The sequence below is a fragment of the Fundulus heteroclitus genome, chromosome 4 (assembly GCF_011125445.2).
Source record: "Fundulus heteroclitus isolate FHET01 chromosome 4, MU-UCD_Fhet_4.1, whole genome shotgun sequence".
NCBI lineage: Eukaryota > Metazoa > Chordata > Actinopteri > Cyprinodontiformes > Fundulidae > Fundulus > Fundulus heteroclitus.
This window is the reverse complement of record NC_046364.1, coordinates 30,369,893-30,388,630: the sequence shown is the minus strand read 5'-3', so window position 1 is coordinate 30,388,630 and position 18,738 is coordinate 30,369,893. Positions and strand designations below refer to the sequence as shown.

General features: G+C 42.1%; 1 protein-coding gene across 7 annotated transcripts in view; it reads right to left on the bottom strand.

The window, feature by feature from the left end:
• The window catches only part of zfhx3 (zinc finger homeobox 3), a 357,317-nt gene that overhangs the window by 66,049 nt on the left and 272,530 nt on the right, over positions 1 to 18,738 (bottom strand). For all 7 annotated transcript variants that reach the window (XM_036136359.1, XM_036136362.1, XM_036136360.1 and 4 more), the window contains one exon: positions 36 to 267. In XM_036136359.1, the coding sequence (XP_035992252.1) occupies positions 36 to 267 (232 nt within the window). The remainder of the gene's footprint in view (positions 1 to 35; positions 268 to 18,738) is intronic.

Below are 18,738 nucleotides of genomic sequence, written 5' to 3'. Positions count from 1 at the left end.
TTCACACATAAAGAGCCAAAGGGTCATGTTCTGACCTGTATCCGAAGAAGGGCATTTGCGGATGGTGAAGATGGAGCTGAGGTCCTCCTCCTCCTCCGGCAGGCCCTTCTGCAAGCGCTGAAGCTTCCTGAGGCTCTCGCTGCGTTGGTGCTTCATGGAGCGCACATGTTGGATGAGGTTGAGCTTGGCCTTGGTCGAATAGTTGCACAGCACGCAATGGTAGTAGCAGGCATCCCCCTCCACCGCGTTCTCGTGCTGCTGCAGGTGCTGAGGGACGGGGGGGGGGGAAAAAAGGAGAACGACGGAGTGAAAGAGGGAGAGAGAGAGAGGGAGAGGGACGAGAAAGAGAGAAGAACGAAGTTATTGTGGATGGCAGATAGCTGGCCAGGCACCACCGACTCACTTTCACTCACACAGCTGGCAAATGAACAAATCAATTCCCAATCACGGCCCCGTTGTTTAACATCCAGACCTCTTTCACTTCAAGACAACTGTTTGGACTGCACACTTGTCTGAGTGAGCGCCTGTATCGTGGGCTAACAGGACAGGAGAAGCCAGGGAGGCACGCAAATCTCCAGGGGCCCAAGGGTGAGCGGGAATAGCATCAGCCATCCTTCAGAAGCCGTGGGTCCGCAGCCTCGCAGACGGAAGGAAGCATTGATCCCCTTCACTCACCAGAAGCTTCCCGTCTCTGAAAAAGGAAACTCCAAACATCTGCCTGTTTCACGCATGGGATACTAAATATTGATCATAGCGAGTTAAATTCTCGCTCTCGTAGAGGAACAGAGGCAAAGCCGGCCTGCGGTGAGGCAGGAGGGGACTGAGCGCCATCCGAGGGAAAACAGAACATTCCCCAACAGGAGGACAATCTTCGGAGAGCAGGAAACCGGCATCAGTATTGACCCCGACACTTAACAGCATGCCCTGTCCGGCCTCCAGCCTGTCCCTCTGTAGAGTCACAACATGCGCAACACCCCATAGTGACACCGTGCCACCGCAACCACTCGTCACACCACCGAGCTCAATCTAATTACCTCCTGCATGACTCAATCAATGATGCAAGGCCAACACAATATGGCTGGGCCTGGTGTGAGCAGCAGAGTTATTGACCATTATCCTAAAGCATCACACTAATGCATGTATACAATAAAAGTCCCTCGCTCGGTGTGTGTCACGCCTGTCATTTCTCACACGCGTATGAAACTGGGATGTCTTGCTGTGGATTTCTGGGGCTACAATCAATGTCAATCCCGAGGATTTCCTGTTCTGCCTGTAATTTTCTTGACTCCTGTGTAGACAGTGTGAGAAAAGTGTGAGAAATGTTTCCACATCTTTGTTAACTTCAGCATGTTCTAATCCTTTTGGATGATTTAAAATCCCAAAGATAGTTTTTAGGTTGAATAGACAAAGAGAACATGACATTGCCTTTTGGTCTTAGAATGAATTTTTGGTGCAAATGTAAATATTTCAAACTATAATTTTTTTTCTGGGCTAAATAAACGCAGAGACTGACCAGCCTTGTATAGCCATAAAATGATTGTACATTAAATGTCCAGGGTTTGAAGGGAACGGTTACACAAACATGTTTTGGTGATTAAAAATGAAAGAAAAATGGAAGAATCCAATAGTAAATGAACGCATCACAACTTTAAAACAAGACAATGGTTTGAACACTGGGTGAAGCTAAATGCACAAATGATCAAATGACTGCTGAGTATCTTTTATCCTTACCTCAAGAATATAATCCTTTAACTTTATTTGCCCTGAACATTCGCCCGCAAGATCAGAATGTGGTTCTGCTTATGAAGAAGAAATTGAACTATCCTCTCCTGAACTAGATGGCCTCTTTTTTTTTTTTTTTTTCTGGCTGCAAAATGTAAAAGCAATGGAAATATCACACATTTAACTGCATTACCTTCAAATCAGGTGTTGACAGCCTGGTGTAGAAAAAAGTCCTAACAATATTATGCCTCCCTAAAATGCTCTTGTCCCTTTCTCCTAATGTTTAATTTTCTGGCAATATTATAATATTGCCATGGGGTTTTCTGCGCTATTGTGTTTCATTCTCTTTGGTTTCACATTTCTTACTTCTACACCTAAAATGTGCATTAAGACACCGCTTCCAGGAAAAGGAATAGGAGATTTTTTTTTCCTCTCTTTGTGAGCCCCACAGCTCAGTGTAATAGAGTTATTAGGTGATTGTAAAAGGCTCTGTGTGCTCTCCTTTCTCGCCTCGTTTTAAGCCATCCATGATGTCATGAATAGGTGTTGCTGGATACTGCGGGGGCCCTCATCCTTCTCCTCCGTTTCCTCTCCACACAAATATTGCATCAGAACTAAGGTAGAAGGAAATCTGAGACAGATTCAGTTATAGATGACAGCAAATCAGTCAAATTGCTTTTAGTCACAGCAGATGTCTTGAATTAAAAAGGGCTGCTGCCGCAAATGACGCAAGGCTCCAAAAATCTGCGAGGAGACAAGTTTTAAAAAATGACAGCACCTGACTTTAACTTCAAAGCCAGTCACATGAGGATGGAGAGGGAAAAAAAAATCCTGGGAGTTTTATAGGTCTCCATAAAAAGCACAAGGTTTATATAGGAGTGAACTCCAGACAGCCTGCCCCGCAATCGACCATAATTCACTATAAACCTGACTGGTCAGGGAGTTGGTCTCAGTGGGGCCAAAAGCAGCCTGCCCCGGTGCTTGTAGCTCTGTCTACTATCTCAAATGATTACACCTGTAAACCAACACTTTCACCATCTCAGCACTGGCTGTGACCTGGAGCAGTCTGGGGCATTTCAGCATCAGGGAAAGAGTGAGGTGGGCGCTGCTCATTTAGCATTCTAGACTGGAGACTTGGGCAAAATTGCGCGTTGCATAAGAGAGGAGCAGGGAGACAACCTGCAGCCCTCTGATCACCGCGCTGACAAGCTTTCTCTGATTCTCAGTGGACTTCTCGAATCATCCGTATGTGATTCCTGGGATCACATCTAAAAGCACAAATACTATATATACTGGATATTCTCTTAGGCCGGCTCCAGGTTTCACTCAGACATCTACACTTTGAATGTGAAACATAATAATGCATGAGACGGGGCTTGTGTCTGTTTCCTATGAACCTGCAGTGAAGTCCCTGGTTGATAAATCACCTCCAACTCGAAAGGAGGAATTTGGCAGCCTAATGAAAAAGTCATGTTGGTCTAGGAGGACTTGGGCTGCCTGACTCTGGGGTCTCCACCTACCCTATCAAGGCCCCAACAGGAGGGGAATTGTGGACCATGGGGTGGGGTGGGGGGGGGGGGGACTTAGGGGGTTTAGGGGGGTACTGATTGCCTTGGTTGCAATAATTTCAGAAGCACTTAACTGTTGTGGTAATTTACAACATTTATATAGTGAGTCTGGGCGGAGGGATCAGCTATAATGCAACAAAATCAAGACATACTAAGACCATATCCATTATATATGTGGTGTTTAATAAAAATAAAAAGTCAATGAACATAAGTTGATCGGTCATAGTGTTGTGAGAACTGTAATTTATGTGGATTTATTAATAGGTTTTTAGCCAGATCAGTCTTAAAACATTCCCAGCTACTTTGTAAATATTTTAATGCTTGAAAAGGTATGTTCCTGTACCTTTTGTCACATTACAAATAAATTGGAAGAACAATAATTCATGGTTTCAAAAAAAAAAAAAATCAGAACAGAAAACTGGAACCTGTGGCATGCATTTGTATCCACCATCCGCAGAGCATGACACTGCCACTACCATGTGCGTGTGTCAAGGGGAATGTGTGGGTTTATCTTTCTTCCCCATATAGCATTCTGCATGCAGGACAAAAAGTCAATCATTGGTCATATCTGACCAAAATACATTATTCCGCTTGTTTGCTCTGTTTCCTACATAGGATGTAGCGAACTTTAAAAAGGACTTTTTTTTTTGCCATTTTCCCATGAGATTCTTGCTTTGTGGAGTGCATGACTTACAGCTGCCCTATTAGGAGATTGTTGAATAAAGCGGTGAATCTCTCTAGCTCCTCCAGAATTCCCATGGACCTCTTGGCTGATTCTCTGGTTAATTCTCAGTCTAGATGGACACTCAGGACTTGGTAGGGTTTGTAGTTATCATATACTCTTCCAGTTATTAGTTGCTGGAGTGAACGGTGCTCCATGAGATGTTTTAAAGCTTAGGATAGTGTTTTCTAACCTAACCCTGCGTTGGGCTCTCCACAACTTAAGACTTCTGTCTGGTGTGGTTCTATGGACTTCATGATGCTGTTTGTTCATCAGTGGTTTGGGACCCAACCTCTAAAGCTTTTATAGAACCGTTGTGTTTATACTGAGATAAAATTACACTTAGGTGACGTCTGAAGGCAGTTTGACTAGATTTTATTAAGAGGTGTGGGATCAAAAGCAGCTACTACTACTAATACTACTACTGTGTGCGGTCCATTAAATAAACTCCAGTAAAACTCTGACATTTATACTCGTGATGTTAAAAAATGTTAAAAAGTTAAAGGGGTCTAAATGTTTTTGGAAGGCACTGTAGATTTCTATCATGCTACGAGGTCCAGTTCTCAGCTTTATTTTATTTTCATGGTCTAAAATTGCAATCGTGGCGTTTTAAACCTCTCTCCCCGATGAAGGGCCTTACCTCTCGATGTGGAGGCTGAAGCAGTGCTCTGCGCTTTTTCAGGTAAAGAGGGACAGGGGCGGTGTGGGCACCACCCCATCCTCTCTCACACAACTCTACGCTGCACCTTGCCCTCTGAGTGGGCACACACATGCCTGTATCAGTTACAACACCCACCCGGGGCACGACATACATCTGCATTTCCATCCACTTAAATGCAAAGTAAAAGTGCACCTTTAACACAGAATAGTGTGGTTGCCGGGAGAGTCCGGCTAATACAAGATTAAGGGGGTATTACTGGAAGGGTGGAAGGGAGAAAGAAAGCCGGTAATTTCAAAGAATGGCTCCCAAAGGAGCCGGTAATATAGCACGCGAACGCAACAAACACATGCAAAAGTATAGACAAAAAGAGCATCAGAAATGTTCACACACGGACATGCACAAACACACACACACACACACAGTCACATGCCATTATGATCATAGCCTAATTTCCACCATTAAATTTGGCAGTGCTGTTAATACAAAATTAATGCATTAAAACAGATTACTATCTGTGAGCTAAATAGCTATCAATTCCAAGAGAGCTGCCAAATTCCCTGTGAGAGCCAGCGAGTATCAGCTTGGATATTGCTTTGTAATTGTCTCCCTGATTCTCAGCACTAAAAGCTCTCCCCTGACTGCGTGTGTATGCGCGTGCACGTGCATGCACACCCTTTATGAGCAGCATACGTGGTTTAGAAAGCTACAAATCACACCTGAAGCCATGCAAAGCACTGTAACTGGGCAGATATGAGAAGATTATATCATTGAAATCACAGAGGAAGGAATCAGGTTTTGGCTTCCTGTTAGAATAAGTCACACAGCACCTTTTGTTATTTGACCACAGTGAGGTCATTGTGGAAGTTATAAACGATGACACAACTGTTTTTATTTTTTAATGAAGACATGTTAATGTTTCCTGTTGTGTTGAAATACCCAACAACGGCAAGAAGCAGAAGAAAATACTCCTTGGCGATCCACTGTGTGACAAGTGTGCCCTAAGTAAAGACTGAGTTGGGAACAATTAAATAAATAGAAAATACCTAGACAGTTAGTCAGCCTGTCATACCTTATTTTATAAGTGAAAATGTGGACACATCTATCCATAGACTGATTAATCATTAAGAACTGAGTTAACAGATGTGCAAAAACTGGGTGCACAAAGAGGTCAAATTTATTTTAGGACAGAAGATTCAAAGAAGCAACGCACAGTGTTGCTCACGCACACACATCTATCGAAATCTTGATTAACATAAATTTGGGCACCGGGAATCCCCTGGAACACAAGCCGGTTGTTTAGCAAAGCAGTGACTGGAAGCGGTGAGTGCTCGCAGTTTTGCCTGGTGAGGCAGCACGAACAACAGCTTAAACCACAGAGGCCCCCACTGGGTGCCAAGTGCGGTGGCTGCTTTGAATTAGGCCCGGCGAGTTACAACACGCCTAAAAGTTAGTTTGTGGCTTAAGGGGACTGTCTATTCCAGGCACACACAGCATACCTACCGCTTCCTGAACCTCATCCCCACCCGTGTCCTTTCATTCCCTTTGCTCTTTAATCCCAGCCAACCCTCCACTGCATCCTGCCCCTGTGACTCAAAGCCCATAATGTGCTACGTAGCTTCCTTTATAGCAGAAATGATCCATCACTACCGGAGAATAAAAGCAACCTGTATATTTGTCTCTTGGAGTGGAGACAGAAACGGAACGGACCTCTGTCTTAAGGAAAACTACAAAGGTAAAATGGATAACTAGGTGTCCTCTAAGAGAGAATTACTTAACATTAGCCAGAGAGACAAAGTCCTTTTTGAAAGGGTGGTCATGGATACACTTAAAGGCAAGCTATTGGTGCTCCACACCCACCGCTCTTACTTACTTTTACATTAAATAAAGCAATAATTATTGAATTCCATTTGAATGAGCAAGATGCTAGAAAGTAAACAATGGGAACATAATTGCAGATGGAAGGCAATCAATGCAGCCAGTCATTTGGGCCACGGTGATTGTGTAGGCTGCCGCATATGTGCTCGGCGTGCCCGGGTGCGTGCGGACGTTTGTGCGGCCGTCGCGAACCGAAGGTGAGCCAAAGGGAGCATGTGCTGTGACAAGGAGCTGAGTAATACACTCTCCAACATGCAGGCACAAAACACGAGTTGGGTAATCCCTCCTTCAATAATGACCCAGGGCTCTAAACAATAGCTCTCAATCAGCTGATCAATGCGTCCACATAATTCATGTGCGGCTCGCTGTTTTTGAAAGGCTTGAGGAGAGGGAGGATAAGCAAGCAGGCGGTTTAGAGATCAATGCCCTGTGTAGTGATAACGAGCCTGGGTCTATGCCCACAGGAGCCCCACACTGGCGCCCAGGGTCTCTCTCATTAAGAACATTTGGATGGGCATGGCTCTACATACATAATGCACACTTTTAATCATAGCCTGATAAACACATTTCTCTCCCTTTTAATGAGCTGGGTCCAGCTTTTGTGACATATAGAAATGACTCCAAAACAGGCAGGAAATGATGTCAGCTTTGAAAGGAGCGAGTGAAACAAATTAACAGCAAGCTCCTGGCCTCCTCTCTCAGTAGCTAATTAACAGCTTAACCTCCTGGAGCTTTTATGAAATCCATGCTGGGAGGAGCTCACCAAAACTGCAGTACAATAAGATTACCTGCAGGTGGAGAGAGCAGGGTGGAGTCATGGGGTACCAAAGCAACTGTTACAAGCGCTTCATGACACATGTAGTGACAAGGTACCACCTGGAAGCCAGATGAAGCAAATCGCAACGTGAGCCGGAGCTTCTTACCCAAAAACAAGAGCCTCAAGGAAACTATCATTCATTTTGGGACAACAGAGTCAATGCACGACCAAGAAGGGACATTGTATGGAATTATACTGGAGCATATGGAGATGTAAAACTTTTGAGCAACAATAATAAGTAACTGCTTCTGTTTTAGATGCTGTCAACTCAAACTAACAGACATTGATCAGGTGAAAATGGCTTTGGGTTGAGAACATTTCCTTTGATTGTTGTTGGGCTGCAAGAAGCATCCACCCAGGCATTGCCTTCTGCTTATGCAAAATTGGTCAATGAGGATAATGAGGGAAATTAAACATCCCTCTCCCAGGTATGTTCTCCAGCTTGTTCTGGGGGACAATGAAACATCCCCGTGCCAAAAGGAATGAACAGCACCTCAAGCAGGTTCTGGGTTTGCCTCGGAGTCTCTTCCTTTTGGGGCGTGCCTGGAAAACCACCTAAGAGGACCCCTGGTAAGATGCACAAACCACAGTAAGTGACTCCTTTCAGTGTGGACAAACGATGGTTCTAATCCAAGTGCCCCCTGGAGATGGAGATTCTCATCCCATCTGTAAAACTTCAGATGGAGGAATCTAATCTTAACCACTTGTATCCAAGATCTCCTACTTTTGGTTATGATCCATAAATCATGACCAAATATACACAGACCAGTAAGTCTTGAGCCTTATTTTTTTTCTTTTTTGCTCAGACCAGAACAGCTGATTACTGCTGATGGGGCCCAGACCCGTCCATCCAACGCCATCCTAACTTCACACATAAACAAGACACCTAGATACTTGAACTACTGAAATTGAGGCAGGGACTCAAGAAACAAATGGTATGCTAATCAATTGGGCATTAAGAAAATAAAAAATAGTTTTTCTTAAAGCAATACTGTGTAACATTTAGCCACTATAGGCGCTAGACCCATAACTTCCAGGTTTAGCGCCCATGAAGGCCACTGGCAACACTGCACTATCACAAAATTAAACAGTCTCCCTCTGTGTTTTGGAATCTGATAGCAGCTTTGAAAAGTCCTGGAGTTACTAGTAAAGACAAGACCACATTCACCCCTCTAGATTAAACCTTACATCAGAGAACCAAAAATATCTGTACAAAACAATAATAACTACGCACAAAGAGAATTAGAAAATTATTTTGCAAGATCCGCTCTTGTTTTTCCTCTGGAGCGACTCCTGTCTCGCTTTCTCTTCGTGGCCTCCTCAGACATAGTTTCCCTTTTTTTTGCTTCCCTCGGCAATGACAAACTTTGACTCAAGGATGAGAAAAATAGAAGCTCGTAAGGTTAGCTCTCGTGTTTAAGGGGAGCTCAGACTGCCGTAAAGCAACCCTCTAGGTCACATGACCCATTCAGCGACGGGTCCGACCCTCTCAGGTTACATAGGGTTGATGCATCGATGCTCGCACAGAGCATCAACATGCACCAAGTGCTCTGTATTGAACTGAATAATCATTTAATTTACCTCCACTTAAGCTAAAACGTGGGTCAAAACTTACACAGTGCTACTTTAAGGAAATAAAACTACTTGAAGCACAAACCTGACACTTCGGCACTCCAACCAGGATTTTAAAAATTCCTTTCCAAACAAAAGTGGTGTCAAACAACAGAGGTTCCCATTGTGTAAATACAATATACACCACTCCCAGACTACAGACGAACTAATTGGGCCAACAAAAATACGTCACAGACATTCTAGTTCTGTGAGTCCAACGCTTTTTTGCAATCCAGAACAAATACTTGATAAAGTTGCTCAATTCAAAAATGAAAACTAACAGCCACCTAGAGCTTTATGCAGATATATGCATCTGCATATATCTGCTCCATGAGATGATCTTGAGAAATATCCCAGGTAATATGTAAAGCATAACACCAATCCTCCAACTTCAGAACTATCTGGAGATGTTAACTGATAAGATTAAATGTATCCATTTAAAAACAGTTAATAAGCAGAACTTTCGGCCAATGATGAGTTATTTGTCTCTCCCTAGGCATACAGTGGATGCAACACCTTGTTGAGTTGCTTCGAAGGAGAACGCTTGTTAGATAAAGATGAAGAATGAAAGTGAGTTTAGTGATGGCATAAGAAATACAAAAAGAAAAAATGGAGTCATGGGATGGCAGGGTGTTGGATTAAGATACAAGCAAACACCACTTGTAATGATTAATGCAGTCAGTGAGAATTAAATTCAGAGCAGGAACATTACCCAAACACAATTAGTCCTTGAGAACAAACATCCCACTCTGCAGTGAATGCAGATCCACATGCCGTATCATCCTGCGAGAGTCGAAACCGCGGACTGGTGGGATGAAACTGAACAGGCCATGCTCGGACATCCAGCGAGTCGCTGTCATAGCTACATTTCTGCCTCTTTAGACCTGTTGTAGTTTCAAGCTCAAATGTTCCCATAGCAGGAGGTGAGACTAAGAAGTCTTCTAAATAGGAGATTGGCTGATGACAAAAAGTCTCAGGAGGAAGAATGTCAGTACAGCTGCTGTTTTACCTTTCCCACTGACAAAACAGTGGAGAGAAGACACCGAATCCACTCTCCTTAGGCTTGTATTATCTCGCGCTCACCCCTGGCGTTCTCAGTTTGGTAGTGTAAATATTTCATTAACACATAATTGGTTGCAGCTTCAGGCTATGCAATAAAGCTGTGATAGCTGTAACACTGTATGTTTTCTGACTATCCCATATCCTTTCTTATGTAAAATTCATAGAAATATGTTTTGGGGAGAGGAGGGTGGGTGTGAGATTTCGTGAGGGGAAAATGTTTCGTTTTTCATGCACTGCCCTCACAACGCCTTGCTAGAGACACCAGCTAATTAAGAACAGTGATGATGTGCTCAGCCAGTGTCAATATTTAACCCAGCCTTGCGCTGCTATCTTTATTAGCAGCACTACACTGACAAAAGGAGCAATGTGCCCTTTGAGAGGTCTTCTTCTTAAAATGAAAATTAATGAGTGGGGTTGAGTGGAGGTGAATATACAGAGTAGGTGGATGTGTGGGCTCCTCTGTGTGGTATGAAAAGTACCTTGCTGGAGCAAAAATCGCTGTTGAGGGTTCTTCAAGCAGTTCAAAAAGCAAACACCCACCATTTCACCTGTTAACTAATTCCTATTCTAAACTAAAAAGCTACACTTCACTTCATTCTACAAAGCATTTGGTGACCAGTCTTTTAAACTCATTGTTTTGATTCTTGTCCTAAAGTCCTAAAGCTATTACACCCATGAACTACAAGAATCATAAAAAAAAACCATTATAACAGAGCCATTGCAGTAGGGGAAGTGTTGAACTTGTGCTTAAAAAGGTTGTTCTCTGCAGTGCCCATTCTATTCATCTGAGCATCCCCAGCTTTTATCAGTAATAAACTTTGCCTTGCTAACACAGATTGCTTTACAGTCACTGCTTGGTCCATTCATTAGCAGGGAAAAAATCCCTTTACATACAAAATAGATACAAAAACTCTCATTGATCGGGATGATCAATTAGGCATCAATAACCTAAACCCTCATCATTCCCAGCGCTGTATAATTGCTGCTAAGATATAGTTGTCATAACTAAAAATCGAACATAAACCAGGCTAATTGGAAGAGCCATTTTGCTTTGACCAGGCAGGCAAAAGAAAAAATAAAAGGCCTAGAAAGTGTTGATGAACAGTCAGCTGAAGCTTCCTAAAATAACTCCCGATGCCATTAGCAAGTGTCATCATGGAGGTCATTCTACTGGCTTCCAGGACATCAAATATAGAGCACAACGAGCCAAAACAAGAGCTTTGACTCTCTTTATAATGTTATCATGCTTTGGACAAGAAAAAAAGGAATTGTGTTACAGCAGGGGATGGGTTTTCAAAAATTGTGTAAGGTTTTGGTTCAAAACCCTGTGGTAGGAGTACCACATGGGATACTCAAGTTGCCAAAAGATGTTTGGTATAGATTATTTGCACGGTAAATGTGACTGAGATTTCCAAGTATGCTGCTTTATCAGATACTTCTCAAAGAGAAATGCAGGGGAGAAAATGTTGAGAAATCTTAGCATGTGTTAATGGCTGTTTTGCTGCATTTGTGTTGGAATGTGATTCTTGGTATGGCAATTTACCTGTCTTCCTGCTCATAATTCGAAACCCTGCAGGAGTTGTTGATGGATATGATCATTCAACTGCCCTTGCCAACAGTAATATTAGCAATAAAGGCTAATAATCAATTCCTTTGCATTTTCTACCTTTAAACACTGTAGCAACATGTTCCCTAAAAGGTTTTACATTAACATTATTGTGTGAAAGATTTAATGCCAAACAACTTTTTTCTGTACTGTAGTGCAAATAAGCTTTTCTTTTACTGCAGCTATAGCTAAGTCTATGCACAAGGAAGCCATATTGGATTTTTTAGGCCAAGAATGGTACAAAAATATAATGTCCACCTTTCTGTAAAACTTTCAAACATCCAATGTAGAAACGGCATCTTCTGAGTAAAATGAATAGCATAAATGCACTGGACCATTTAAATTGTGTTTTTTTCTTATCATGAATTAGCACCACAAACTGAAACAGCCCATTCCCTGTTCTACTACTGTTTTAAAACACTTATTGAGAAGGTGGTACTTGTCATAAAACACATGGCAGTCAGTGGCGTAGCCTAATACAAAGTACATAGCTGGCCAAGGGGATAGTTCATAGGCTGGCATCGCAAGCCAAGTTTCCCCCCAGCTGCCACACCAAATACTCTGCTCAATTGTGCAAAAAATCTAAAACTATACTTCAAAGATTACCACTTTTCCCCTTCCTGTTTATTGATTTGGTAGAAGTCTTGTTCAGTAATTGTGCAGTAAATCAAGCATGGTGACCACTAATCTCAACCCCGGGAGGAAAGTGTTAAAGGTAAAACCTGCTGAAAAGGGCATAATTAGGGTGCCGTGTTTAGTCAGGAGAGAGGACATCCTCCTCCTTCTCACATTTCTCGCTCAGCGCCTGCCTGCACAACCAGCGGCAGCCGGGAGAGGGGTTGGCGGAGGAGCAACGGGAAGTGTATACAGTTTCCAACCACCTCTCGCTCCCTCCCTCACTCTTTCAGTCCTTCTCTCTCTCTTTCTCTCTCTCTCTCTCTCTCAATGCATTCCCAACCAAAGTGCCGGGGGCGCCATGCTTGTAAAGAAACCACAGCCTTTTGAGTGCCTCTTGTATTTACAAACGGAGGCATGTTGGAATCAAAGGCATTACCACATGACATAACACATTAAACAGTTGGCAGATTGAGAATTTATACACCGCACAGATAGTGAGTGGGGTAAACAGGAAAAAAGTGCCTTTGTTGGATAAGTTTAACTAGCTATACGTGGTGTGAGAGCCAAACTTACCCAGACCAGAGTACAGGAAAGGAGTCGGCAGCAGAAGCTCCCCTCTTTCCCTTGCTTTGCCTCCCTTCCTAACACACAGCTTAGGCTGTACTCCAGGTGGAGACAGCTATCACTTTCCCATCAACTTCCTGTTCCTCGTGTCTCTCCGCCCCCTTTTTTCTCTCCAGCATCTCCCTCCCAGCCCTTTAACTTTTCGATGTCATTTTTCAAGTAATAACCCGTGCCTCTTCCGCAAAACTAAACACTGGAAGTGAGAAATGTTCCCCTTTCGCCTGAAATCTCCATCCTCCTCCCCAGAGCAGCTTCCTCGTGTTGCTGTTCTGCCTAATTCCGCCTTACTTTTTAATTCTCCATCATCAGCAGGGATCTAAAAATAAATGATGAATGGAATAAGATATTTTACAGTCTTACCTCTTATCTGTTCTTACAGGGGTAATAATAAGGTAGTTAATCCTCGAGATCCGACTCAATTTGATTAATCAGCACATGCGGACAATCAAATAAATGATTAATATTCCCCGGTCATGTGGTCGGACAGTAACCCCTGGAACCATCAGTAATAATTCAGTAACCCTTCCCAGACCACAGGCTGCAGCTAGTCAGCCTCACTCAGCATCAGCCCTCTGATGTTCAGCAGGACTTTGAACTCCCCGCACAGAAGCTCAGACACACCATGGGGGGAAAACTTTCTGCAGTCTAACGCCCTCCTACACTGCCTGCCTACCTGATCGGAATTACCCACTATAGAGACAGCAGAGGACAGAGTTTATCTAACAGCTGGTAAACACAGACGGATAAAGATCTGGTGAAGGGAGCAATAGCTGGAAGAGCAAATTTAGACCATCGGACATCTCGATAATCAACACGTTAAGAAAATGCATATGGGGAACGACAAAAACAATCATTATATACAATATAAACAGAAGAGATGCCTAAAAATAATAGAGCCGAGTTCCTGCCACAGCAGAAGCAGATATTTCCAGGAGCAGATGGGCTGTTGAATAACAACTCCTTAGATCTCTATCGCATGCTACATCCAACAGTAGTCACCGGGTCATCATCTTCATGGCTATTTGTCTCATCTCCCTCAACAGGCTAAAAGTTTTTAATCAAGTAAACAAAGCAGAGCCACTTTTGCTGCCTTATATTTGCATAAAGTTTTCACCGAATGGAGACAGAATGGGTAGTGTTCTCTCTCCATGTTTGCAAATATGAAGTTGTGAAAAGTATGTTTTTTTGCACCACAGCGATGACATTTATTCTGTTAATGTGCAGACTACCTCTGACTAGCTGGTTTCTTAAATCAACACGTGTACCATCAAGAAAGACATTTATTTGTTTTCTTAATAGGTGCAAAGTGACACTAAAGACATTTTAAGTCCAACGAAGGGTCACAGAGTTTATGGAGAGTTTCAGTAGTAACACATACTGACTTTTTTTTACTCACAGATAAGCAATGTTTTGCATGTTTCATTTGTATTTTGACAATTTCTCTTAACTCCAAGTCTTTGAGTTTGGAAAGCTTCCTGCCATCCCTTTAATATTTTATCTCCTTTCACAGATTCTCTATCATCCTCAATAGGTGCTCCTTGCTAGGCCACTCCAAAATGTATGCTTCCAGTCAGAATTTTTTTTTTTGGTAAAAACCTAAAGATTCCCGGGGGTATCAATAATTTGGGGACCTCAATAAATGTGCAAGAAAGTGAGAGGTATGAATGGAGGGTAAAATAAACTATAAAGCAGGTGAAGATTTTTTTTGAGGAGATTTTATAGCAACCAGTTCCAGTGCTAAAGTAGTGTTAGTTTAGCACCAGGATTTTCAGTTTTTACCAATGCAAGCATAAGGCCCTGATAAAATGGGTCTACCACTAGCTTCAACATTAGCCTGGGCCAGAGGGAAGAACCAATTTCATGGAGATCAACAGCCAATTGAGTTTAAATCACCTGAGTTAGTTTCTCTTTTTTTTTAAACAGAATTAAGAACAAATTTTAAACATAATTAAAAACAAAACAATACCCAGAGCTTGAAGAGTAATAAAAAGGACAGGATTAGCTCTGAACAAACATCAAACCATTGTCACTTAACTTCCTGCCGTTAATTTTAATTTCACCTGTCGAAGAGTTTGCATAGATCAACATCTACTGAGCTCACAGTCGCTACTTTATGCTTGTTCCATGAGTGTCATCTCAAACTCCATTCTAAAAAAATTGTTGGTATTTCAACATTTCCAGATAGCTAAAAAGTCCTGTTGTAAATGTTGTGTTCAGCTCCCATTTCCTGCTCCTGTCTCAGATCAGCTGGTCAAGACAGAAACAAAAACTAGTTGTTGTTTAAAACATCAATACATTATGCTGGTGTTATTGAGTAGGGGGTACTCAAATAAATTCTCTCTCTCTCTCTCTCTCTCTCTCTCTCTCTCTCTCTCTCTCATAATAGTAATAATACTAACAATGTGACTTATGCATCGTCTCCTTGCACTGGATGAAATGAGATGGTTTAACTGATGAAGTGTTTAATAAATGAGAGTTTTACAGTAATAGTTATAATGTGCTTGACATTTGGAAAACCAAACCGGTTCTCTACCAGAACCAGAAAAGAATGGGCTCCAGTACCAGCCCTGCATTTTAGTTCTTGCCAATACACACTGTAGCACATAACTTTAGCCTTAGTATGTATAAACTGGGTGCGCAAGTGGGTGAAAAGCCCTGGCTTTAGATATAGGAGTCGGGTGTTCACTTTGATCTCTTTTCTTTGCTCCGCTGTTTATAAATTGGTTACACAAATATTTATGAGCAGAATGAAGAAAATGGCTGGTCTGGTTTGTGTCTCTCTCCCTCCCTCACCCCCCTCCCCCCCGTGTGGCTAATGATGAGGCCACCGCAGACGCGGAGCGAGCACATAGGCCCCAGGCCACATCCATCATATCTGCTCCGTCTCTGGATAGTGTGCGACCCCAGAGAGGCCGGACCTAACCAAAACCAAGGAAAAGAAAGGATGACCCATTTGCTATGAATAAAGAAAATAAACAATTAAAGATGGAAAAACATCACTCATCAGTGCTCTCGTTTATAGGACACTGTAAATAATCGTTGAAGGAGTGAGAGCGTACCGAATAGGCCAAGAGCTGTGCATGTATAAGTGTTTGTCAACGGGCAAACATTTGTGTTTGGGACTAATGTAATATTAGTTTCTCAGTAACAAAGTTCAATAAATTAATACTACTGCGTTCAATACAAACAGCCTCTGCCTCTTCCTTAGTTCACCTATCCATTTCTGTCAGCAACACATACACAATGGACAGGCTCCGAGCTTCTGGATCCATATTCTTTAATTGCTCCCCCCTGCCCTGACCTCTGATCCAGATCACTCTGATATACAGCGTCTCTATTAAACTGGGAAGTAGGAAAATATTCTTCTAATGACCCTCAGTTCTGGCAATAGCACTGAAAATGGCGAAGAGGAAAAAAAAAAAATCAATCTTCTTCTTTCCTTTTTGCCCTTCGCTGACTCTATTAGTTCCTTTTTTATCTAAAGGTTGACTCCAAAAACGTGGACGGAGTTGCAGCAAAGCAAAGCACGCATTCCTATTCTGCTGGGGCAACGGACTCTCCTGAGATGAAATTTGGTAATACATAGCCAACAAGCCTATGTCAGGAAGGGAAGCTTGTTTTTGCACACCATCATGACTGTCCTTCAAGCAGGTATTGCGTTTGCTGATCAGATACATAAAAAAGTCTGGTTTCCTTTATCTAAGCTGTGCACAATGTTGACCCTGCAATCCAGACAGGAGATAATTCAGAGATAACACGGATTAAGCAAAAATAAGATGAGAACTAGACAAACTGTTTCCCCCCAGAAAATGCACAGAGAGAAAGCCTGTGTGCATCTGTTTGAGCACGTGTTCACTGTACAGTAAAGGTTGATGAATTGTGCGCGTGTGTCCGTGGGCAGAGGTTGGGCGTAGGGGGTTGAGACAGGGTGGTAGTGGTGGACTGGCTTGTCGATCGATGCAGTGATTGGCAGTTAATGGCTTTCCCTGTTCTGCCTTGGTAACCCTGGCCTGATGGCTGTTGGGTCTGATCACAAATGGCAGATGGTGTTTGATTTTCGTATATAGACCTCTGACTTTGTGGAGATGGCTTCATCATGTTTAATGATTTAAAAGTTAAGTTGAATACTGGGAATACTCCAATGCTGGATCTCTCATTTAAAAAAAAAAAAAAGCTTTAACCTTCCTTCCAGATGGAAGGGCTAATCTCTTTAAACTATGTGCACTGATTGTGGCTAGCTTGATGCTGTAAGCCACTCAGCTCTTTGGTGAGAAATGATCAAAACAGGACCAACAACATATGCTATGATCTATCCACTGTTATCCAGTCACACACTTCACCTACAACTTCAATCTTCAGCTCAGTCACATTACTAATCTGACTTAAAAAAAATTGCCTGACATAAGAAACTAATCGTAAACACCAAACGGTCTATTGTCGATTTATTCTAAAAGTTTAAGATCAACAATACAAGTCTGAGAGAAAAGACTAAAATCAACAAGTCTAGAAATGGAGATAAATTTGGCAAAAAGCTATGCTTATGTATGAGAGAAGACGGCAGACGTGTAAGAACATCAGACACAATTATTCTAGTTTAATACACCGATTATTCTTCCCTTTTAAGATTTTTATTGATATAAGATTGAACCCTAATTATTTTCTAATAACTGACATTATACTGATAATGTTTGACATCTTGCTAAAAATTAAAAAAATCTTTTTAAAATGTATGTCGAAACCATCCAGATGTCCTACAAAAACAGATTATCTGTAGGTTTGATAATGAAAATGTTTGATACTTTGGTAAAGTCTTTATCAATGTGTGTGTATGTGGAGGGAGAGCGAGGGGGGGGGGGGGGGGGGGGGAGTGTGTGTGAGTGAATGAGCGAGAGATTCAGCGATATTCTCAGTGGAATAGGGAAATTAATACATTTTTACTTCTGAATCATAAACAAATAATACAATATTTTGCTTTACAAAACTTAATAAGATTCTCTCTCCCTCGTGGCTTTCTGCATGCAAATTAAACGCTGATCATTTGAATAATCATTTGCATTCCAGATCTCACAATTTCAAGTCCAAACTTTAACGGCTCCCAGAGTTCTCATTTCAGCTGCAGCTGCACAGGCCGTCCTTATGGCTCAGATTAGTTTAACATGATTCACTTCTGGAAGGATAACTCAGGGAAATTCCTAGTTTGTGAGAAGAAAAAAAAAAAAAACGGGCCACCTATAGGTGAAATCAGAGTTTATGTTATTATGAAAGCACTCATTTTTAGGGAAAATTGAAGGGTGAATCTGGTGACATTTAAAAAAACAGAAGCAGTTTAACAGCCGGGCAGAGAGGGATGTTAAAGCGTGATCTGGGGGAGAACCTGGACGTCCACCGGCTATGCAGTCTAACTTGAGCATAAGATAGAAAAAGGACTTAACAAATGACAAATGCTCAAATTTGCTTGCAGAAGAGAGGGCTTGCTGCACTTGTGTGCCATGAAAACAAAGAAAGTTGAGGTTAAGGTGAGTATAGACGAGAGATGATATGTTAGGGAGGGGCTTAAAGGCGGGATAATCAATCTTTCCTTTTTCTTCAAACATCGCTGAGTCTATTCTGGGCATCAGTATGTCATGAAGGAATGCTTAAACCATGAAGTATCGGTGCTATTGAGAAGCTGAAGAACATTCTTATCCCCAACCTTTTTAAGTATGTTTTTCATTGTCACCTTCCGCTATTCACTATCCTTCACCCAACTTCATAACTAAATCTTAAGTTCAGTTAAAGTCTAGATGGTATTGTTGGTAAAGTTAACATTTGCAAATGTTTAATTAAAAATAACATTCCTCCAATATTATTCTT